This window comes from Gadus macrocephalus, chromosome 5, assembly GCF_031168955.1.
Source record: "Gadus macrocephalus chromosome 5, ASM3116895v1".
NCBI lineage: Eukaryota > Metazoa > Chordata > Actinopteri > Gadiformes > Gadidae > Gadus > Gadus macrocephalus.
The window spans coordinates 17841128-17865127 of NC_082386.1; the positions used below are offsets into that span (position 1 = coordinate 17841128).

Sequence of the window (24000 nt, forward strand, 5' to 3'; positions counted from 1 at the left end):
CGTCCAGAAACACCAAAACGTCTTCAGCTTCAGGAGGAATATATTTGAGTGGGATTCCCCTCTCCATGCTCTGACCCACCCCTGGCGTTGGGCTTCATTTGTCGGGAGAAATTAGCCAACAGCTGCATGAAGCACAGGCCGATGTTTCTCACTAAATTGTAAGAATTTGCAACCTTTTAATATTCATGTTTAAACTTCGAAATAGGATCCACATAAATTATTTAAATTCATTATTATCATTTTCCCCCAAAAAACATGTTGTGCCGCTGAACGGGGGTACTCAGCTGGAAAGATATCTTAGAGGGGGTACACTAGCAGAACAAGCTTGAGGACCGTCGCCTTAGGGACATGGATAAAGGGTACCATTTGAAAAGGAAACGGGCTAATGGACGGAAATCCGTGACATTCTCCCATCGATGCCAGACACCGAACGAATGGCTTCCGTGCGTCCGCCACGATGGACGCTTGTTTGCGGGTCCGCTCGGTCCTCCGCTGAGAGGCGGGGCGTGACATCTGCATTCCCTTTTTCTCAGCATTTAAAATCTTTTACAACGCACACTTTGGTCACTTACCAGAGCGGCGGACATGAGCCATGAACAGTACATCCTCTGACTCTATCATTCAATTATCCTACGCTATTTACGCATTCTTTCGCTGACTGTACCCCCACCGCCCCCCCCCCCCGGGGATATTCGGGAGCAGGGGGTCACATGACAGGAAATGCCGTTGTTGAAGAGAACGATGGCTGTGTGGACGCCACAGAAGAAGAAGTGTTTGGAGTGCATGGATGGAGGTTGTGAGAACGCAGGGGAGGGGAGGGGGGCGGGGGGGTCAATGTCATCAGATCCCTCCTCGGAAACCCTGTTTGGTTGAGTGACCCCAGCAGCAACACACTCAGGGGCCTCATTGTCTACCAGGGGGGGACGTCAGGGGGAGCCAGGGGCCCAAGATAAAAACACACAAACATGGCTTCCGGAGAGATCTGCATCGCGCGTCGAAGCCCAGAGCCCAGCTGACTTAGTGGGAAGGCCTTGAGATAACAGACCCATGTGCATTTCTGTACGTCTACTACGCCCACCCTCCCCCTCCCCCTCCCCCTCCCCCTCCCCCCCGCAACCTCCGGGCTGTAGGGAGATCGTCGACCTCTGACCCCAGAGTATGGGAAACCGTGGCAGCTGGACCCCCGATCGTCACGTCGCCCCCCCCCCCTCGGGACGGCGGCCGGGCCGGGAGACAGCTGAGCAAAGACGGAGAGTCAACCTCCTGAATAAACTCTGGGTTCAGGCCTCGTCTCCGCTGTCGTCTGTTTGAGTCTCACGGAGGCTTTACTGTACGGCCTCGCTGCCGGCGCCAGACGGGAGTCAACAGAAGCTTTATTCACACTGAACCGAGTGACGACGGGGACAGACGCGTTTGTCTCTTCTTAAGAAACATTGAGATTAAACACGGAGAGCGGGATTGATTGGAAATCCGGTGTATTTTACGATTAAGGAACATCAAATCGACTCGTCGACGTCGACTTTATTGGAAGCCTGACATGCTGGACCGTTTATTTTGAAACACAAATCTTATTTGTTAAACATTTGAATATGGCTGGAAACAGGTCGCAGGCCTCTGCTTTAGGAACAATGAAGAATACTCTCGGCTTACTCGTGCACTGCTTTTATGCCCCGGTTTACGGACTCCTTCATGTACTTTTTATATAATTTCCCTCTATAGATATTTTGCATTTTGCATTTTGTACTTTTGCCCACATAACTTTTTTTAACTCTTATTATTTTTGTAACATGATTTTTTCTGCTGCTGGAAGTGAATTTCCCAGAAGGGAACTATCCTGAGAGCTGAATAAAGTTCCTATCTCTCTCTCGACCCATCCATCCATCTACCTACCTAGTATCTGAGCAGATACGACGGCCCTGACGTAGCAGGACATTGAAGCCCGATCCGGGGCCCATCGCAAACCCCTACTGCCCGCTGAGCAAACAGCATCCCACCACCACCCACCCGCTCCAACCCGCTCGCTCGCCGCCGCCGCCGCGTCGCCATGGCGACCGGGGCCGGTTACCATGGCGACGCGGGCCGCGCTCGTCCCGTTGGATCCTCTGAAGTTCTGGGGGATCAATCTCTGGCCCCTGCAGCGGAATCACAGGACGGGAGGATGGGTCGAGTCTTACAGCACCCGTCAGTTCTAGTTGACTAGTCGTCCCTATTCTCTCTCTCTCTCTCTCTCTCTCTCTCTCTCTCTCTCTCTCTCTCTCTCTCTCTCTCTCTCTCTCTCTCTCTCTCTCTCTCTCTCTCTCTCTCTCTCTCTCTCTCCTGCTATTCAAAAGTCTTTATTGGCATGAGAAACAAAATGCCAAAAGCGGGTGAACAATAAAGAGGTCTCTCTATCTCCTCAGGGAAAAACATCTCTCTCTCAACCTCGCTCTCTCTCTACCTATCTCGCTCAACCTCTCTCTCTCTCCCTCTCCCTCTCTACCTCTCTCTCTACCTCTCTCTCTCTCTCTCTCTCTCTCTCTCTCTCTCTCTCTCTGGACTAACCCTGTCTGTCTCTCTCTCTCTCCCTCTCTCTCACTCTTTCTCTGTCTCTCTCTCTCTCCCTCTCTCTCACTCTCTCTCTGTCTCTCTCTCGTCCCTCCTCGACCGGTTCAGCCTCACTGAATCCTCCTCAATTCATATTTCTCTCCGTCTCTCCCCTCCTGTGTTTATATGCTGTAGACAAAGCTGGTTGAGTGTCCACTCACTCACTTGCCCTTTTGACAGTCAATCAGTCAATCAGCCATTCAGCCAGAAAGCGAGTTATCCAGCCAGAAAGCCAGCTATCCGTCAGACAGACCGCCACTCAGTCAGTTTCTCAATAAATCAGCTATCCAGTCAGTCAGTCTTTGAGTAAACCAGCTATCTAGTCAGTCAGTCTATCAGTAAACCAGCCCTACAGTCAGTGTGTCTTTCAGTAAAGCAGCTATCCAGTCAGTCAGCCAAGTCATTGAGTAAACCAGTCAGCCGGCCAGCCAGCCGGTGTGTGGGCCGGGGGGCAGCAGAGTCCTTCTGTCAGGTCGACTGAGTGAGGAGCCCTCCACACACGCAGGCCGCCGGGCCTATCCGTCCCCACGCCTCGCTCTGACGTCCCCGCGGGGAATCGTCCTCACAACCACGTAACCAGGTCAGCGCTCACAGCCTGCCAACCCCTCAGGAGGAGACAGAGCCCCCGCGGCGTCGACACGGTGGAGGGGTGGAGGCGTGAGCGCGGGTCTGACGGGAAAGGAGGGAAAACGGCCTCTCTGAAATAATCATGTATTCGCGACAGGATCTCCAGGATGGGCGAGGATGATGGATCACTGGCCCGGTGAGGTAGCTTAGCATGGCATCTAGCTTAGCATAGCCTCTAGCGCGGTGATGCTGGTGATGCTAGCTTCTCCATTCCTTCAACATTAATGTCACGGTACGGTGTTGATCGTCACGCAACTTAGCTCTGCTGGAGATGGAGAAAGATGGGAGGCGGGAAACAGAGAGAGCAAGAAATAAGGAAGAGAAACAGAGAGAGCGAGAGAAAGAGAGAGAGGAAGAGGGAGAGAGAGAAAGAGAGGGAGAGAGAGAGAGAATTCCGCTCCAGAGTGACCCTCTTCTCATACGAAGGTCATGTCATGACTTCCTTCTATCCCTAGAGAGGCTATAGAGGAACCCATTCTACAGCTTCAGGGGTGTGTGTGTGTGTGTGTGTGTGTGTGTGTGTGTGCATGCATGCGTGCCAATTAAGGACCATCAAACGACCAATAGGGAGAGGGTTTGACAAACACGGCCCATAGAAGGCAGGTGCTGCCTAAATGTTGCTTACAATGCTTTTAAAAAGGAAGGGAAGGTGACATATTCATCCTCAGCGGATCATAAACAGAAAAAGAGAGTATTTCAGAGCCCACCCCTGAGACCTTGTCCTCTGCTAGGATAATAGATTCTGAAGTTCCCACGCCCTACTTTGGAAAACCTACCGTAGATATCTGGAATACCACCGCCGTTCCACGCCTTGGGGTTAAAAGAGTTTCTTTTACCAAGACCTAATTAAGAGGTTGTTTTTAAACTATAAACTAGATTTGCAGAGAAACAGTGCAGAATCCACCATGTATGTATTCATGAGAAACGCTTAAAGCGCAAATCCTTTGAACACGTTTCACTGGAGTTGAGGTGAGTGCCTTTGCCTCAACCCCAATCAGCTTCTGACACAAGTCCTGTTCCCAGAAGAAAAGAGTTGAGCAAGAAAACAAAAACAACCCTAACTAGTGTTTACATACTTATTGATTTATTCTCCTATGATCATTTGCTCGTTAAGGCCTATTTGCCTCCCGGAGCGATTTAACATTGCCCACGCAAAGTTGAAACACTGGTGTTTGTATGTGTAACACGCGGTACACAACTTAATAACATCCATGTTCTGAGCTGTGTCTAGTTCAGAAACAACACGCTCTCTCATCTTCAAACCCCGCGGCGACTGAAGGGTTTGATGTTCCATCTCCATATGAAACCGCTCTCCGCTGGCACCGAGCTAAACGGCTAGTCCATAATTCATCAGACGTATCTAGCGTCATCCATAATGCAGGAGAGGTCGTTAGCCAGCCACACGTACAACACTCAAGCCGCCAAACTAACGAGGGCTTTGATGTCGCCATGGTTACAGCGTGCTCACTCGACTGACGCCCGGCAGACGACGTGAAGTGGGCCAGAGGAACTTTTTTTCCATTTTTCGTCAACACAAAACACAAGTGACTTGGCGAGGGGTAGAGTTGCAGCGCTTCAGCTTAGCTGAAGCGTCGGCACACTTCACAGACCTGTGGTGTAACAGACTGAATCCAAGAGTCTGGCTTGTCGTTTAGATTTCTTTCTAGGTTGCTTTAGACTTTAAAAAATGTATCCGTCAATTGTATAAAATAGCCACGCACGCACACACGCACACACGCACACACACACACACACACACACAAAGACACACACAGACGGGCAGGCTGAGGTGATGACGTCCCTGGTAAGATGCTCAACGGTTGAGGCGTCAGATTGCAGGTTGCCATGGTGTTGCATCATGTGCCTCAGACGGTGAAAGTGAAACAGAAAGTGCAACCGAAGACACCATCCCTCTAGCACACAAAACTCTTAACAAAACACAAACAGGAAAACCTATTTGTGACTTTTAAAAATTTCATGCAGAGGAGAACGGCCCGTTCCCGCCATGAGAGACCTGTCTGAAGGCTGGGAGCGTGTTCTGGTGTTAACACGCTCTGCCTGGCTATGGAGAAGGGCCAGAACACACATCCTGGGAATGCGTCCCCGTCCGACCGCAGGACCACGGCTATTGGCGGGGGACCCGGAGCGGTTGTGGACCCGGTTGGAGGAGGGATTCAGCCGAGGCCAGACTGAGCACTAGCCTGGGTAATACCCATGCTGCCTTGCACGCGATTTCATTTTGCGCTGCTAGGCAGACTGGATTCCATGGATCCGATTTTCGCCTGAGATGGGGAACCAATCACAGAACGGCAAGACGATGACGACGTCTATTCGACATCCCCATCGTCTCGCTTCTTCCTCGTCGAATTTCTGTCGCTCTACATTCGTCATCTGGTATAATTGATGCACAGACTCATATGATAGACATTCGTAGCGCCCAATAAACGGCTCCGGGCAATCATAAACCACTCCTCAAATACGAGAAAATGAATGTGTGGTTCCCTGACCTCATCTCAATGTAGACTGAGGTGAGGTCTGGCGTTAGCCAGGCTAACTGAGTCTATTTTCCCGCTCTGTTCTCCGTCCGCAGTTACACCGCTTATCTCCTTGCTCGACTGCTTCGGGGGTGAACATCACGACACATTACGGAGCAGTGGGCAGACAACTACGCTGAGGGTTCAGACCGGAGGCTCTCTGCTGTGAAAACATGTTCTCTCCAGATCACTCACTCTGCTGCATGCAGAGCGAAGACGCTCTCTCTCCATCCTGCCCCCCCGACGGTGAACTGAACCCTCTGGAACGACCCCGACAAAAAAGCGTGTCCTGTTGTTGTTCTGTACCCGCTGAAGCTGTACCGCAAAAACCAAAGGGCTGAACTTCCAGTGCCAAGAGTCAAAGCTTCTTCTTTTACACTTTAAGGATTAAAGACCAATATGACATTAAACCAGACACGCGTTGGTAACCAGTAGGTAGCGGTCGTTACACATTTTGCTCAAGGATGGCTGCAGGTAGACTATGGGTATTGGGGGTTCAAACCCGGAACCTCTCGGCTGAGACAGACACCCTGACCGCTCCTATTGATCATCTTCTGCCTAGAGGTGGTCTGTGGTCCCAGGGCAGGTGGGCCTAGGGTGCTTCTGACCACAACTGACTACTGAACCACTACTGACGACTGAACAACTTCTGACTAATGAACCACTAATGAACCACTAATTGAACCACTACACACACACATTCTGGGAATAACATTCAAATGAGACAGATGTTTTCTCCCTCTGTCTCTCTGGGGCGATGCCTCTTCTCTTGCTCTGTCCTCATTAGGGTGATGTCCTGTGAGGGCGGGGTGATGAGTGTTTCTATGGTGACTTCGGGGGCGGTGTACTGGGAATCTGCCCCGTACGAGATAGAGCGACCAATCACAGCCATTTTACCGAACACGGGGCGGGATAAACACGACGACTGTGCAGAGGAGCGCCTTGGAGGTTTCAACATCAACAAAGTGGCTGCCACTGATGTCGATTGATTTAGACTGATGTTCCGCTGCTGCGATTGGCTGTCGGCCTGTCCTATCGCGTCGAGAGGACCGTTTGGTGACGCCTTTTGGAAAGCTGAAACGAACAGAGAGCTCCAGACTAATTGCAGTTTGCAATTCGTCTGGCGATGCCAGGCTAATGACTCCTGGGGAGTCTTCACACCGAGGGGTGAGTGTGTGTCAGCCTTCTGAGGACATAGAGGGAAGGAGTGATAGTGTGGGGACATGAGAGAAGGAGAGTCGGTATGAGGACATGAGAGGAGAAGTGTTAGTTTGGGGACATTAGAGAAGGAGTGTCAGCATGGGGACGTCAGATCGCTAGGGCGGACAGAAGCCTTCCACATGCGACGGATCTCCGCCAACTAACCAAGTTTCACAAAGTTATCAAACTAAAGTTGAAGCTGTCATCCGGGCTAAATATCTGCACTGGGTTCTCCCAGAGGGACGGCCCAGATTACTGGGTTTGAGGCGAGGCATTAGCTGAAGATCTCTCCTCGGCTCTCAGAGAGCTGTTGTCCCCAGATCATCGGGTACAGGCGAGCCATTAGCTCATTTTCTGCTGCAGCCGTCAACTGATGTCTGGTTCTGCTCTTTGTTCCCAGCCGCGACCCGACAGATTAATCCGCTTTTGATTGAAACTTTAGCTAAACGCACTGAGAGACCGTGACCCAGATCACATTAGGAGCCCTGTTAGACAAGAGAGGGCATCACTCAGTATGGAGTCCACCACCACTAACACCATCACCACCACCACCACTAACACCATCACCACCACCACCACTAACACCATCACCACCACCACCACTAACACCATCACCACCACCACCACTAACACCATCACCACCACCACCACTAACACCATCACAACCATCACCACCACCACCACCACCACCACCACCACTAACACCATCACCACCACCACCACTAACACCATCACCACCACCACCACTAACACCATCACAACCATCACCACCACCACCACCACCACCACCACCACCACCACTAACACCATCACCACCACCACCACTAACACCATCACCACCACCACCACTAACACCATCACAACCACCACCACTAACACCATCACCACCACCACCACTAACACCACCACCACCACTAACACCATCACCACCACCACCACTAACACCATCACCACCACCACCACTAACACCCAGTGTTTCCCATACATAAACCATTGTGTGGCGCGGCGCCACAGAATCAACATCGAGCGCCACGAATTGATTCTGTCTTTATTTTATTTTTTTTGTATTAAAAAAAAAAAATATATATATATTTTTTTTTTTTCAATAACGCGATTTGGAAATCAAAAAATCGTTCCGTCCATTCATCTCTGCATAGCACTCGTTCTCCCTGTCATTCACACACACACACACACACACACACACACACACACACACACACACACACACACACACACACACACACACACACACACACACACACACACACACACACACACACACACACAGAGCGACGATGCTAACACATGAACCCACCGATGTCACCCGTCGCTTAGCAACCGGACACGCTGGGGTTGATAAGTTACCGGACTACTGTAGCTACTACGGAGTGATAATATCAAAGACGTGAATCAGGCAATAAATCCAAATTCCTTGACAGCGGTAATGTTCGGTGTGCATTAAAGTACAGACGGAATGGACCAATTGCGAACTACTGCAGCTGCTCCAAGTTAAACCCCAAACTAATCGGAAGTATTTATAGCGGACTACACCACCTATTCTATTCCGCATAGAATTGTATTCCGAACGGATTGAGGCGTATATATATGATACTTTTCTATTCCGATTGAGCTGTTCTTCCACATCTATGCGAATCAGATGTGTCTGCATGTAAACGCGGAGTTACATGCACACTCACTGACGGCCGCGCCGCCGTGCTGCGCCTGTGCCGCCGTGCGCGCTGCCACCACCCCCCCCCCCCTGCGCACCACACATTGGTCCTTGGTCTGTGGGAAACACTGACACCATTACCACCACCACTACCACCACCACCACTTACACCGTCACAACCACCACCACCACTAAAACTAACACTAACACCATCACAACCACCACCACTAACACCACCACTAAAACTAACACTAACACCATCACAACCACTAATACCACCACCACCACTGACATAACCACCACCACTAACACCACCACCACCACCGCCACCACTAACACCACCACCGACACAACCACCACCACTATCACCATCACTACCACCACCACCACTATCACCATCACTACCACCACCACTAACACCACCACCACCACCACTAACACCATCACTACCACCACCACCACTATCCCCACCCCCACGGCCACCACCACCACCACCCGCAGCTCTTGCTCCACTGCTCAGTCACACGGACGCGTCGACGGCCGCGGTGGAGCCAACCCCCCGGGGAGACGACGGGCGGGGCTGATCTCCAGACGCCCAGCGACGGGCGAGGGACGAGGCGCCGTGGATTAACGGACGAGACGGAGGACGGTCGGGGAGGGCAGGGGGGGGCCGTGGTCATGATGGGCGACCGGAACGAACCGGAACGGACAGAAGTGATGAGGGTTTGCACACATGTATACACACACACACACACACACACACACACACACAAATACACACGTATTTATTATACACACACACGGTTTTATTACACACACACACACACACACACACACACACACACACACACACACACACACACACACACACACACACACACACACAAATACAAATGTATTACACACACACACACACAAATACACATGTATTTATTACACACACACACACACACACAAATATACACATGCAATTATTACGCACACACACACACACAAAACTACACACATATTTAAGGTACACACAGACACACACAAATACACACGTATTTATACACACAGATTCATATGTCCAAGGCATGTTGAGGCTCTGCAAGGTGGCATAATGTGACCAAAATGATGTCCGTAACGTCGATTACCAGAGCAACATTACCATTATGGGCTGTATTAGGAGGAATAGCAGTTGTTGCACTAAAATGATAAACTGAGAGAGACGCAGGCCCAGCGACTGAACATCACCCCAGTGTGATTCTGTGCAGACGAATCCCAGGAGATCTTAAAGAAAGACAACGAGGAGGAGGTAAAGATTATGCCTTCCCTCAAGTTCTGCAGAGATGCATCACCCCCCCTACCCCCCCTTCTGAATACTGCATGTAAACTAAACAACCGTCCAAGGCAAGCCAACTACCATATTGCCAAGATCCATCGTGATTCTAGATGACTCACACGAAGAGTCTCACTGCATTTCTCCCAAGGCACGGAGATAAAGGGCAATTTTTGTGTGTTAGTCCCTGCATGCATGAGTATGTGTGCGTGCGTGTGTGCAAATGTGTGTACACGTGTATATGTATGTCGCTGTGTGTTAAGTCATGCGTGTGCGTGTCCATCTGTGTGTGTATATTTATCCTCCTGCCCTGGCCCTGGAGAGAACAGGTGTGTGTGTAGCGGGGCCAGGGGGGGGCGGTTCTAACATATGGAGGCGGCTTCAAGGTACAGAGAGGCTCCGACATATGGAGGCGGCTCCATTGTCCTTCCATTCCATTGTCTAGCAGCTGATGGACTCAGCGAGTGTTGGCTATTTATAGACCTGGCGACGGTTCACCCCCTTTGCTTATTCAGTGTCTTATTGACGACAACAACTTGTCTTTAATTACAACAAGCATGGACAAGCCACTCTTTATTTATTCACTTATGATGGATTTCATTTTGGGTGCATCCATATCAGCCCGTCTTCAGGGAATACACAGACGCACGCCTTGATTAAATGCTATCTATGGGACAATTGTAGGGATTTTTACGTGCAGGAATCACTTTCAATTGCCAATATGGGGACAGGTTGTAATTTAACTTAGCTCTTGAATGTCTACATCCATTTGTAATGCTAACCAACAGTTGTTCATGATTGTTATTGTCTCAACCCACGGAGCTCGAACTCCATTGCGATGAGCGCATGAGCTCCAGCAGGCTGCAGTTCACTTACTGGCCAGGGGGGGCAGTAATGAAAAGGACTTTCTGAATCTTATATAACCTTCAACCATTTGAGGTTGAGGAAACCTGAAGTTAAGGCATTCCCTTTCCCTTGTGTAGCTTGGCTAAACCGAAGACAAAAGATTAAAGACGTACAAACAAGCTCACTTCTCTGTGTGAATAAAGGTTGATGCTGACATACGCCAGCTTTGCCCACAGGAATCGTCCGTATTTTCCTCCGGTTGAGCGGGCTAAGCTGCTGGTGCCAACACCGGTGGAAGGAGAGAGAACCTGAGGGCTGAGACCTGGGAGGGCGAACTCAGGATGGAGAGACACCAAAGTGATTTTTCTTTCTTTCGGGGGGGGGGGGGGGGGATTTTTTATGTTACAGACTAAAGATCCGTAAGATTTGTATTTCTTTTTCTTTTACAATTCAATAGATAAATAAAGATGTTATAATATCAATTATTGCATCAATTCATCTCAACACATAGGCCTGGCCTAAAGGAAAGAGCAGTTTATATGTTGACCGCTTCCAATGTTGCATTGGTCTTACTTTAGAATGATTTATTGCTTGTTTGGTGAATAAGACAGAACATCAGGAACTTTAAATGGAAAAAAATTGCGTGCTTAAATTGCAATCGCAATTTTGGTCAAAATAATAATCCTTATTTCCCCAAATCGTTCAGCCCCAATGACCTGCCCCCCCCCTCCCCTCTCCATCGGTAAGAGCCGAGTGACCACTGCCGTACTCCAGTCCCCCTCACCACAGCCCAACCGGCGGGAGGCTGCCCGCCACAACGGGACATGTGTCAGCGTGTTCCCCAAGACGGAGCACCGCTCAGGGGCCCACGGTGCATGGCGGGGAACGGCGCCCCCGGTGGCGGCGAGGCGGCGAGGCGGAATGCCGGAGGAATGCCTGAGGGACCGGGCCAGGCCACCACCTCGCCCGCAGCCCCCCGCCATCTGTTCGGTTGCCGTGGGCGTCGGCGTCCCGTGACCGGTCGGGATGGAATTCTCCCCGAGAGGAGACAGGTGCCATGGCAACGGGAATGCAGGCCGCTTGGCAGGACGAGGTCGAGGCCAGCATGCCCATGGACACGGGAGGGGTTCCAGAAATATGTTGCTTTAAACCCCCCCTCCAACACACACACACACACACACACACACACACACACACACACACACACACACACACACACCACGCCCAACATACACGAACATGCCCGCACACATTCTCCCACATTTAAATACATGGCTATGTGACACAATACTGTACACATACTTAGTGTACACACACACACTTCCACACCTCATTTTGCTTCATCTTTTTTCAATAAAGACCTGTCCCAAAAATCAATCCTCTTCTCCAGGAAGGGTTAGAGCGTCCTGGAGAGACGCTGAGTCTTCTCATCTTCTATCAACGCTCGTGAGGTGAACACACTTCAATGGCTGCCCGGGATACAGCGGTGTGTGTGTGTGTGTGTGTGTGTGTGTGTGTGTGTGTGTGTGTGTGTGTGTGTGTGTGTGTGTGTCTGTGTGTGTGTGTGTGTGTGTGTGTGTGTGTGTGTGTGTGTGTGTGTGTGTGTGTGTGTGTGTCTGTGTGTGTGTGTGTGTGTGTGTGTGTGTGTGTGTGTGTGTGTGTGTGTGTGTGTGTGTGTGTGTGTGTGTGTGTCTGTGTCTGTGTGTGTGTGTGAGAGAGAGAGAGATAAAATAGATTGTTTGTTCATGAGTGAGTGTATGTTTAAGAGAAAGTGCGATGAGAAGTGAAAGAGTGAGTGAGAGAGAGAGAGAGTGAGAGTCAGCAAGAGAGGCAGAGAGGGGAAGTGAGAGATAGAGAGTGCATTAAGATCATAGCATAAATTGTTTGTGTGAGTTTGTTTTTATTGTGTGTGTAATTGTGGCAAGGTAAAGTGAGTGTGTGCAGTCTCTGTAGTTACTGTGTGATTACAGGCTTGTGTTGGACTGGGTTTCATGCAACTCCTCTATACCAACCTCGTCTATATGTCGGTCAATCAATCATATTCCCATCCATCTATCGATTATCCAGCCTTTTGGTGAGGGAGGTTAACACACACACACACACACGTTGAATGATGAATTACTTGGCAGGGAATCAAGGACTATCCCTCATGTTGCAGACAAATACCTGACATTCATAAATAACTTGAGTTCTCTAATATCTCTCTGCCACTCCCTGGTGGAGGGGCTATTAAAACCGACTGGACAAATGGTAGCATGTGTTGAATTCAGCTTTGAGGACGCAAACATTCCTCACAACACACACCGTGTGCTCTAAATGAATCCATACGACGATATAGCTACAGATGAGATGTAGAGTATGTATCGGGGTGGCTGTCCTGTCATCCATCGCCGTGTTGTGTTTGTGTTCAGGGAAGCGAGCCGTGAACAGAATATCAACAAGTCACGTCCCACCCGACCTATGTATACGCAGAGCTCTGACTGCGCACCACAGAGAACCTCCTCCGGGGAAAACCATCAAGTCTGCAACCAAGTTCACCATATCCCCTGACTGGGCATATCAGGGGGTTTTCACATTGTGTATCTGCACCAATACATGACTTACTTACACGAGTGGGGATTGGAACCAGAGCGGAGATTGAATAGACTATTAGACTGGATTGGAGACATAAACTGGCAGAGACACCTGCATCGTGTGCCGCCTCACCAAGGGGGGGGGGGGGCGGGTTCCTCCCGGTTCCTCCCCCAACGGAGGAACCCGTTTACGCACGGACACCTACCTTATGCAGCTTCCACATGGCGCCCAGGGCTTTGACCTCGTGCGTGCCGTGCTTGCCCTCCTCCAGACACTGGTAGCACACGGGCATCTTGCACTGCACGCAGTACATGCTCATGTTCTCCAGCTCGTGCTCCGTGCACGTGGATGTCTTGCGGGGGCTCGCGCGGCGGCTGATGCAGCCCTGCGCGGGGGGGACCAGCCGGTGCTTGGCCAGGGGCCCGCGCGGGGGGTGGCACCGCAGGCGGCACGCGTCGCAGTAGAAGACGTCGCACTGCTCGCACATCACCGTGGCCTCCTTGGGGCTCTTCTCGCACAGCTGACACTTGAGCGCCGCGGCTCTGCCCTGCTGGTAGCGGTCCACCACCCCCTCCAGGACGCGGTTCCTCGCGAAGCCGCGGAGCCCCCGCTCGTCCAGGACGAGGCTGCGGTGGCACTGCGGGCAGGTGAGGCAGGAGTTGCGAGGGATGGGAGGCTGGGAGCTGGGCTGCAGTTGCAGCAGGTGGTGCTGCTGGGGGGCCGGGGGCTGGGGCACCGTCGGAGGGAAAACACGCACCCCGTTGGGGGACTTCTGGCACGGGGTGGTGGGCGCGCTGACGAAGCCCCCGTAGGAGCCGTATCCGCTGTCCGCCTCGCTGTACAAGCTCATCTTGTCCAGGTCCAGGTAGTCATAGTCGGACACGCCGGAGCCGGACGCTCGGCTGCTCTGGGGAGATTCCGCGTCAGGGGTCTGAACGAGGATATTCCGCGCGCATGCCAGGCAAAGGTTGTGGGTGCATGGCAGTATGATGGGCTCCCGGAAGAAAGATCCACACACGGGACACTTCAACTCTTCCTCCATTTCGTCCATGGCTGTGTCTCGGTCGCCGAGGTAGTACGTGAGTCAGCGGGAGAAGTGCGGTGGAAGTCGCAGCGGCTCAGAGTGTCAACAGACAGGACTCCTCTCTGGTCTCCGGGCAACTGCGAGCGCAAACGAGGGGGAGGGAGGCAAAGTGATAGGACATGGAGTCCGCCAATGGGGATACGGTATTGCTCGGGCAGAACCGATTGGGTGATGATCTGTCCGTCACGAGACAGATCATAAATAAGCTCTTCTGATTGGTCAAGGAGACGCCCACATTCTGAGCCCCATCGGATAAATTTTAATGAGTAAGAAAGTAAAGAGTACTTCATTAGTTCCGTATCAGTTGACCATGACACTAATTGGAGTGATATTGTTGCCTTAGTAGACCTAGTGTCTTTTAGCGTTATCATCTTAATAAAATGAACTTACAAAACATAGACCAGGCGACAACAGAAGCTCATTTTACTTCTACTTCTTACATTTTCACGCACTTATCTGTACTTTCTACTCCTTACTTTTTAAAAATGGCCTCGTTACTCCTATTTAATTTCGGCTTGTTTTTATTCCACCGGAAAAAACACAAACAAAAAAACCTATCCAGATAATTCGAGCCATCGGATAGAGTGAATTTGATTGGTTGGATGAGAATAGAAACATATACCATTCTGACACCCTATTGGTTTATACGCGATCCATGGCACCTGCGCATGACCAGAGCCCGTCTACATTCTCTGACATGACATAAATCGCGCCACATTCCAGCTACGAAATAGCAGACGTAGATGAGCGAAATGTCCCAACCAAGCACCAGTGAGGAGGTTGGTAGCCAAGAAGACCAGCCAACCCTTCTACATCCCTGGCCGTACCTGGAAGAATTTTTTGAAATGGTTGGATGCAAAAACTACTCAGTTCTTACTCGTTACATCTTAAATTCCTGCAGCTAAGCTTGGATACATACATTTACATTCCCAATAAAGGCTTTTGATAACATGCCTCTGAAGTTTGACTTTTGCACCATTCCAATACTTACAGGGAACTAGTCATCATATCTCCCGCTCCATGAAACACATGTTAATGCCCAGTAGTACACATATATGGTTCTTTAATGTATTTGCATTGTACTAATATGCGTTCATTTTCAATGGGCATAATTGTGTCTGAAACAGGTGAATCCCAATTCTTTCAACATTAACATTATAGTCATTAGATGGCCTTTAGGAAAAATGTTTTTTTTGGGGAAGTGGGGCAGTGTGCTATAGAGGTGTGCTGTGTGTGTGTGTGTACGGATGAGATAAATGCAGAATTCCTTGATTCCAAATTCCTTGCATGTGTGAGCATACTTGACAAAAAAGCTGATTGTAATTCTATAGGCCCCTGTGGCACGGCCTAAGCTTTTGTCCTTAATGTCATTTTTTCCCCCTTGCATTACTTTTACTTTAATACTTTAAGTAGTTTTGAAACCAGTACTTTTATACTTTTACTTAAGTAAAATTATTAAGTTGATACTCCAACTTCTACAGAAGTATTTTTAAACGCTAGTATCTATACTTCTACTTGAGTAATGAATGTGAATACTTTTGACACCTCTGATTACATACAAAGTTACTGTTAAAGATGGAAAATAAAAGGCCTAAAGTACAAGATGAACAATTATAAAGTGAACTTAGTCGACAGTTATACTTTTGAAACGCATTGCATAGACGAAGGCCCAACAGCTGAGTGAACCTCCATTGGATGAAACTAAATCTCCCTACAGATGGAAGATTAAAAACAAGAAATCCTTTGAGAGAGGAGCAGTCTGGGTCTCTGAGATGGAGCTGACTACGCACCAACCACACCAACACACCGACCTGTGGACACAACCATCCTGAACCGTCTTACCAGGGAACACACACACGTCTGGGGTTGCAAGTCGGTCCGATCGACCCCCCCCCCCCACCCCCCAATTCAACATCAGACTGCCGTGGAGGGTCCCGTCCTGATTACATTAGCATAACCTGTATAGAAGTTCTAAAATGAGAGGAAAGGGAGAGAGAGAGGATAGAGAGAGAATGGAGAGAGAGAGGGGGGAGAGAGAGGGGGGGGGAGAGAGGATAGAGAGGGGATGGAGAGAGAGGGGGGAGAGAGAGGGGGGGGGGAGAGAGGATAGAGAGGGGATGGAGAGAGAGTGGGGAGAGAGAGGGGGGGAGAGAGGATAGAGAGGGGATGGAGAGAGAGGGGGGAGAGAGAGGGGGGGGGGAGAGAGGATAGAGAGAGAATGGAGAGAGAGGGGGGAGAGAGAGGGGGGGGGAGAGAGGATAGAGAGAGAATGGAGAGAGAGGGGGGAGAGAGAGGGGGGGGGGAGAGAGGATAGAGAGGGGATGGAGAGAGAGGGGGGAGAGAGAGGGGGGGGGGAGAGAGGATAGAGAGGGGATGGAGAGAGAGGGGGGAGAGAGAGGGGGGGGGGAGAGAGGATAGAGAGAGAATGGAGAGAGAGGGGGGAGAGAGAGGGGGGGGGAGAGAGGATAGAGAGGGGATGGAGAGAGAGGGGGGAGAGAGAGGGGGGGGGGAGAGAGGATAGAGAGGGGATGGAGAGAGAGGGGGGAGAGAGAGGGGGGGGGGGAGAGAGGATAGAGAGGGGATGGAGAGAGAGAGAGAGGAGGGGGGAGAAAGAGGAGAGAGCGAGAGAGAGAGGATAGACAGAGAATGGAGGGAGGAAGAGAGGGGGGAGAGAGGATAGAGAGGGGATGCAGAGAGAGAGAGATGGGGGAGAGAGAGAGAGAGAGAGGGGGGGGAGAGAGGATAGAGAGGGGATGCAGAGGGAGGGAGAGAGAGGGAGGAGAGAGAGGGGGGAGCGAGGATAGAGGCGATGCAGAGAGAGAGAGAGAGAGGGGGGAGAAAGAGGAGAGAGCGAGAGAGAGAAAGAGAGAGAGAGAGAGGGGGGGAGAAAGAGAGAGAGAGGGGGGGGGGGGAGCGAGAGAGGATTCTCTAAATGAAAAACCCAGTTTAAGAGAGAGATACAGAATAAATTAGGAATTTAGATCATAACATAACTGGCTGTTTGGCCCAAATGGGGAACAGATCTAGAGTAGGACAGGACAGGATAAGATCGAATAACAACAGATTCTAATAGAACTCTATCCATCACAGCCCTACCACCATATCCACACACACTCCTCACTCTTCAATACCTACCTGTCTGTCTCTCTCTCTCGATCTATCTGTCTGTCAATCTCTGTCAGTCTCTCTGTCTCTATCGATTGATCTATCTCCATATCTGTTACAAAGAGAGTTGCCTCACTCCTCCTCGGTGGTGGCATTAACCTGGCTCCTCCAGATGCAGCATGCAGTGTGGTGGCGTTGGAGCCGGTTTATTGTAACGGTAATGATGACATGTGGCCCGGCAATCCCAGGTGATGATGGTGAGGGCGGGGTCAACCCGTGCACACTGATTGCTCAGTGAGCAACAGGTGTGCAGCCTCACCCAGCCCAAGAGTCCAATCAGTCTGACTCGGGCCAGGTGAGGCTGCTTCAACCAGCCGTCGACCACACACACCCCACGGTCTGTCTGTCCATCCATCCTTCTTGTTCTGTCCGTCTGCCTGTCTGGCTTCATATCTATCTTTGTATCCGTCCATCTCCTTCTTGACCTGTCTGTCGGTCTAAATATCCATCCGTCCATCTGTCTGTCTCCTTCTTGATCCGTCTGTCGGTCTGTCTACATCGATACCGACCTGCGTACGGACCTGCCCAGTGATGGTCTGCGTTTCCCCGTCCGGGCGGTGACATCCTGGGCCGACCGGGTGTCGATTCCCCCGCCCCCCACTCCGCCCATTCCTGCCCCCTTTCCTTACTTCAAAACTTTAAAAGCCATAACTTTAAATCTCCATACGGCATCACTGCAGCAGGACGAGCACCTTCTCTGTCAGGCCCCCCCCCCGTGACCTCAGAAACAGCCCTGATCTTCTCATGCTAATGCACGCCGGGCCATCTGCGCCCTTGGCTTTGACCTAAAAGGGGCGTCACGTATCTTTTTTTTTTGCCATTATGCAAAATGTGTCATTTGAATGTGGAGGGAAGTATTGTACCGTGTGGCTGGGAGTGTGTCGTCACTCGGCACAGGCTCGCCTCGCCCTGGGTTGGGTTCAGGGTTGTGGCAGAGAGGACAAGCTGCGGATGTTTTTTCCTCCTGAGTCGCGTGTGCTGTTCCGTCTCGTTTCTTTAAAGGTTAGGGCTTCAAGGCAAAAGGAAAAAGATGTAACCCAAGATTCACAGAGATGCTGTAACACTATAGTATGTATACCTATAAATATATACGATATCTGAGATGAGGATCCCAACCAATATCCTCTCATTGTTGTACTTAGATAAGGCTTAATTAAATCATCCACGTTTTCTTTAAAGGGGGAGTGGGGAGCATTTAGTGGGACGACCTTGGCAGAAATGGGATATAATATTCATAAGTACATTTTAATTAGTGTACAGTATAATGCCATCAAAATATTCAGTATGTATATCCATCCCTAGATCTCATTACATCCTACACACTGCTCCTTTAAGATCAGTTTTAATTGCCCTTTATCATTATCACCAAAACCAACATTTGACTGCTGAAATTACCATTTTCACAAACCCTTCTTCCAAGAGAGGGGGTTTGACGTCCAGTTTCACTGCCAAGCGAACGATATATTGTATTGATCCTAGAGGCCCTGCCCCTCCGCCCCCTCCCTCCTCTCCCCTCATCACTGTCTGTGTGTCTCATCCCCCTCCGGCGGTGCGGATGTTCTGCTGATGAAGACACCGTTCAGATACCGCTACGTCGTTTATTTATTTAGGTTTTATTCAAATAGGGACAGATACAAAAACACAGATAAGTGTGAAACAGTCACCTGATGTATGCATCATGGTGTTTTTAGCCAAAGCTAATTCACGACACTTGCCCCTAGAAGGGCTTTTCGTTCGAAATAATAATACAGATTAAGATTGTTAAAAAATAGTAAAATGAAAATGGAAGTGAGATGAACGGAAGAGAAAATAAGACATACAGAGAGAGCTGGTCTATAGAGCTAGAGATGGCTTGTTTGGGTTTGGCTAGCGTGCGGCTCCTCTAGGCGCTCAGAGCAGAGCCATCATCATCATCATCACCACCACACAATAAAAGAACCGTTCCTCATCAGCCCCCCTCGTTTCACATGAGCGGTGGAAGCCATTTGCTCATTCCATTCGTTTTTTATTGCTTTTCTTTGCACTGCGTGATTTTTTTCCTCATTTTCTTAAGAATAAAACCGTTAGATTCCCGCTCAAGGAATTCTGTCCGGGACCCAGAGGAATAACGCTGAGACGATAAGATGTGCTTTAAGCGCCCCTGGTTCGGAAGTCTCTCCTGTCGTTGTGCGTGGATGTTTGAGAGTGAGAGTAGTGATGTCATCGGGAGTGAGAAATGTCAGTTCAAGCGATGGCGTTTTCTTTCCCCCTGTGTTTCTAGGGTCAAGGTCAGGGTGAAGTCACTGCTAATGGAGGGAGACAGCCGGGAAGTAGTGTGTGTGTGTGTGTGTGTGTGTGTGTGTGTGTGTGTGTGTGTCTTTGCATGTGACAGCATCAAGCCTGCTGTGTAGTGTACTGTATCTCTGTGTGGATGCATCATGTGTGTGCACATTGGTCCGTCTGTGTATGCACCAATCATGTACATTTATACGTGTATGTTAGTGTGTGTATGTTGGGAATGTGTGGGCGTGTAGCTATGTGTGGGTGTGTTTTTGTTGCGTATATTTATACACTGGCACTGGTATGCACAAGCATGTGTATGTGTGTGTGAGCAGACACATTTATACATGCATCACTGTATGAGAGGCTGTGTGTGTGTGTGTGTGTGTGTGTAAGTGCGTGTGTGTGTGTGTGCACATTTGTGCGTGCATGTGCATGTGTGTGTGTTTGTGCGCGCATGTGTGTGCATGTACATGTGTGTGTGTGTGTGTGTGTGTCTTTGTGTGCATGTGCGTACGTGTGTGTGTGTATAATGGCTGGTTATTGGGTTATCCACGTGTGCATGAACAGACGTGTAGTGTCCCCCCCCCTCCTCCGCTGTGTGAAGTAACCTAGGTTCTGTAGAGAAAATCGTGTTTCAATTAAAAGCTAAACGATGTTTCATGCTAATTGGGTCGCCTCTGCTAAAGCTAGCGCTGCTGTTGCATCATGGGAGTCGCAAGTCTTTCTGACACACAGCCACAGCTAAGGAGTTTGCACTCACAACCAAAAGTGGTTTGACATTTCCAAGAACTGAAAATGTGGTTCATTGATGAGAGTGTATTTTTTCATGATTGGTGTGAGTGAGTTGCTGTACGTCAGCACTTTGGGATGTCAGAAGTAAGTTGGACACATGGCGGTGGAATGTGTAAACCGTTTCCAGGTTTAAGGGGGAGGGGAGGCACCACCAGAAAAGTCGTGTATCTCTCAGGATGTGCTGGTGGTCCGTTTACGCTGGTGACACTTGGCTTGTTTTACAGATTATTTTGGGGGAACAATATCCATGAAAGTGCTTATTCTTCAGTACATCATGTTTCGTACGATAAAAAATGCTTTAAAATATGGTTGCAGGGGATCTTTAATTACCCTATTCGTTCTGTTTAATTGTGTGGTCTGGATTCGACCACATATTCAATGAATTGACACGCTGTGTGTGTGTGTGTGTCCCAGTGATCGCTCTTGGAGATAATCAAAGTGAAATGCAATAATCGGCCACAAGGGCCGTCCTCTGACCCTGGGTGGCGTGGCCTGTCAGGGTTCATACCGGCTCAACACTAAACACAGACGAGCTGGGGAGAAGCAATGCACAGCGTGGCTTATGGTGAGGCTGTGATGAATGAACGTCACGGGAATAACGCGTCACGTGACCAAGACACACGTTGCTCAAAGACCTGGCTACGGAGCAGCACCAGACGAGACGATACAAGACGCGGCACCAAACACAACACCGTCAACTGTTCTTTTTAAATATCTCACGAAGAAGCGCTTTTCATCCTCTTTGCTCACATAAAGGGACAAGATGATTCTCGTGATGAGCAACGTGAGCGTGTAGGAAGTGGCGTGAAAGAGGAGGCGGAAAAAACAAACAGAATCGAAAAAATTATTTCTTCCCGTCTCCTGCGTCTCCGTTTGATGACGTCTCTATGGAACGTGGCAACGGCCCGCAGCATTCCACGCCATCAACCCTGTGTGTTGACCCAAAGACGACACATCAGCCAACGAAGTGTGCCAACAGTGTGGCCGGTTAGCCTCGTAGCGACCTGCTGTTAGATTCCCTCCTGCGGGCTGCATCTTTCATATAGCTCTTAGAAAAGCGCCTTTACAATATTGCCTGACATTCACCCATTCATGCACACGCTCACACACCGACGGCGGAGTCAACCATGCAAGGCGACAGCCAGCTCTTCGGGAGCAGTTGGGGTGATTTGTCCTGCTCAGGGACAGCTCGACACTCGACAAACTAGAGACGTTGCGGTTACCAGCCGACCCGCTCTATCTCCTGAGCTACTCTCGCTCTTCCCGCTCCTCCGCCCCATGCGCACGAAGCTGCACGTCGCTCCCTCTCTCTTTCAGCACTCTGAAGGGCTCACCTTGTCCGTCAACAACGTCAGACGGCGCCACAGAGTACATTACAGAGCTCAAAGCAGACGCAGCGCGACTTCCACCTCATGATTGTAGCGTGACACAAGCAAGGGCTGGAATCCTATTGTTTGAACTAGAGTGTGAACTAGAGCCGGAGTTTATCTCGTTCACTCTCTTGAAATAGGGCCCCTAATGTTCATATTTGATATCACAATGGTCAAATAAAATCCATCAATCCAACATATTTTGCGGCCGTCTGTACTTTGGGCTTTAGACAGCACAGCACAACACAACGCATCACAAAACAAACAAGGACACAACACACAAAGACACACACAGACACACACGCACACAACACAAAACAGCACAACAACTGTTTGTCTTCACGGCGTTGAACACAAAGGCACGAAAACACCTCTGAAAAGGAGCCCCTGCTCCATGTCCTTCCGCCGCAGCCCCCGTCCTTGCGGTCAGTCCACCCCCCAACACTCACCCTCTCAGCTTCCCATTCACCAGGGAGCCTGCTAATGGAGCCCGCTCTCTGCCCTGCACACACTGTTGTTGTGAGCGGGTCTTTGTGTACGTTAGCCCTGGGAGGCTATAGGCCCCGGCTCGGAGAGAACCGTCAGGGGCAGGAGGAGCCCGGAGGGAGAGACATGGGAACCCCCGCAATCTCTCCCTGGTAATGATTATCACCGTATTGATTTTAGGGTCGGCTGTGGAGGAGATAACGAACAGGAGAGGTGGGGGAGGAGGTGGGGGAGGTGGAGGAGGAGGTGGGGGAGGTGGAGGAGGAGGTGGGGGAGGTGGAGGAGGAGGTGGGGGAGGTGGAGGAGGAGGTGGGGGAGGTGGGGGAGGAGGTGGGGGAGGTGGAGGAGGAGGTGGGGGAGGTGGTGGGGGAGGTGGAGGAGGAGGTGGGGGAGGTGGAGGAGGAGGTGGAGGAGGAGGTGGGGGTTGGGGAGGATGAGGTAGGGGAGATGGAGGAGCCGGGGGAGGTGGAGGAGGAGGAGGTGGGGGAGGAGGAAGTGGGGAGGAAGAGGAGAAGGAGGTGGAGGTAGTGGAAGAGGTGGGGGAGAAGAAGGAGGGGGTGGGGGAGGAGGAGGAGTAGGAGGAGGTTGAGGAGGAAGTGGAGGAGGTAGGAAGGAGGAGGAGGAGGAGGAGGAAGAACCACGCTTAGACAGAGGAGGAGAGCAGAAATATGTTCAACCCCTGACACTTTTCATGGAGGCATTTGATGGACGCAGGGGGAGACCTCCACTGGGAATTGGGAAGCAGCGAGCGCCTGAAGTCAGGGAATCAAACCCATTACCTCACCATCCCGCTGAAAAAAAATCCATTGCCGACTGAAATACAACCCGCTCTCTTAGCCTCCCTGGGATTAGAACCTATGAATCATGAAGTCATGATCTTCTACATCAATTCCCCGCCCCCCCCCCCCCCCCCCCCCCCCCCCCCCCATCCAGTCAGGTCCTGTGTTCAATGAAAGTCGGCCATAAAGTATCTGATGCCCTCATAAAAGAGATCACGGGTGTGAGGCAGGGCAGTAAACCAGGGTACTGCTCTACACAGGGCCACAGATCATGTCGTCAATGGATTTATCAATAAAGCTCTTACATCGCCCGGGTATTACCTCGCCTGCACGGGTCGAACGAGGAGGGGGGAGGCCGCCGGATCGTGGATCGATCTCTCCGTCCGTGGGTCTCCCCAGACAGAGGAGCCCCGCGGGGAGTCAGGAGAGACGGTCGGGTTGCAGTGTTGCCAGATTGGGCCAGATTTCCTTCCCAATCTGGCAACCCTGGCTGCAGCGCGCTGCAGCCAGGGGTTGCCAGATTGGGAAGGAAATCTGGCCCGATCTGGCAACACTGTCGGGGAGAGAGAGCATCCCGCTGAAGGAGATTAGTGGGGTGACGGGGTGCCACCCCACCCAGGGCTGCCGTTGGGGGAGGGGGGGGGAGGGGGGGGGGGGGTGAGATGGAGGAAGGTCACGGTTGAATTCCGTGCGCTTCCTGGGAGTCAG

General features: G+C 50.7%; 2 protein-coding genes across 2 annotated transcripts in view; one reads left to right on the forward strand and one right to left on the reverse strand.

The window, feature by feature from the left end:
• The window catches only part of trim9 (tripartite motif containing 9), a 35584-nt gene extending 20961 nt beyond the window's left edge, over positions 1–14623 (reverse strand). Inside the window, 1 exon segment of the mRNA XM_060051736.1 lies at positions 13560–14623. Within this exon segment, the coding sequence (XP_059907719.1) occupies positions 13560–14405 (846 nt within the window). The 5' untranslated portion in view covers positions 14406–14623.
• LOC132457429 (guanine nucleotide-binding protein G(I)/G(S)/G(O) subunit gamma-2) overlaps positions 24–24000 on the forward strand; it is a 116368-nt gene continuing 92391 nt past the window's right edge. Inside the window, exon 1 of the mRNA XM_060051732.1 lies at positions 24–158. The gene's annotated coding sequence lies outside the window, so the exon portion shown is untranslated. The remainder of the gene's footprint in view (positions 159–24000) is intronic.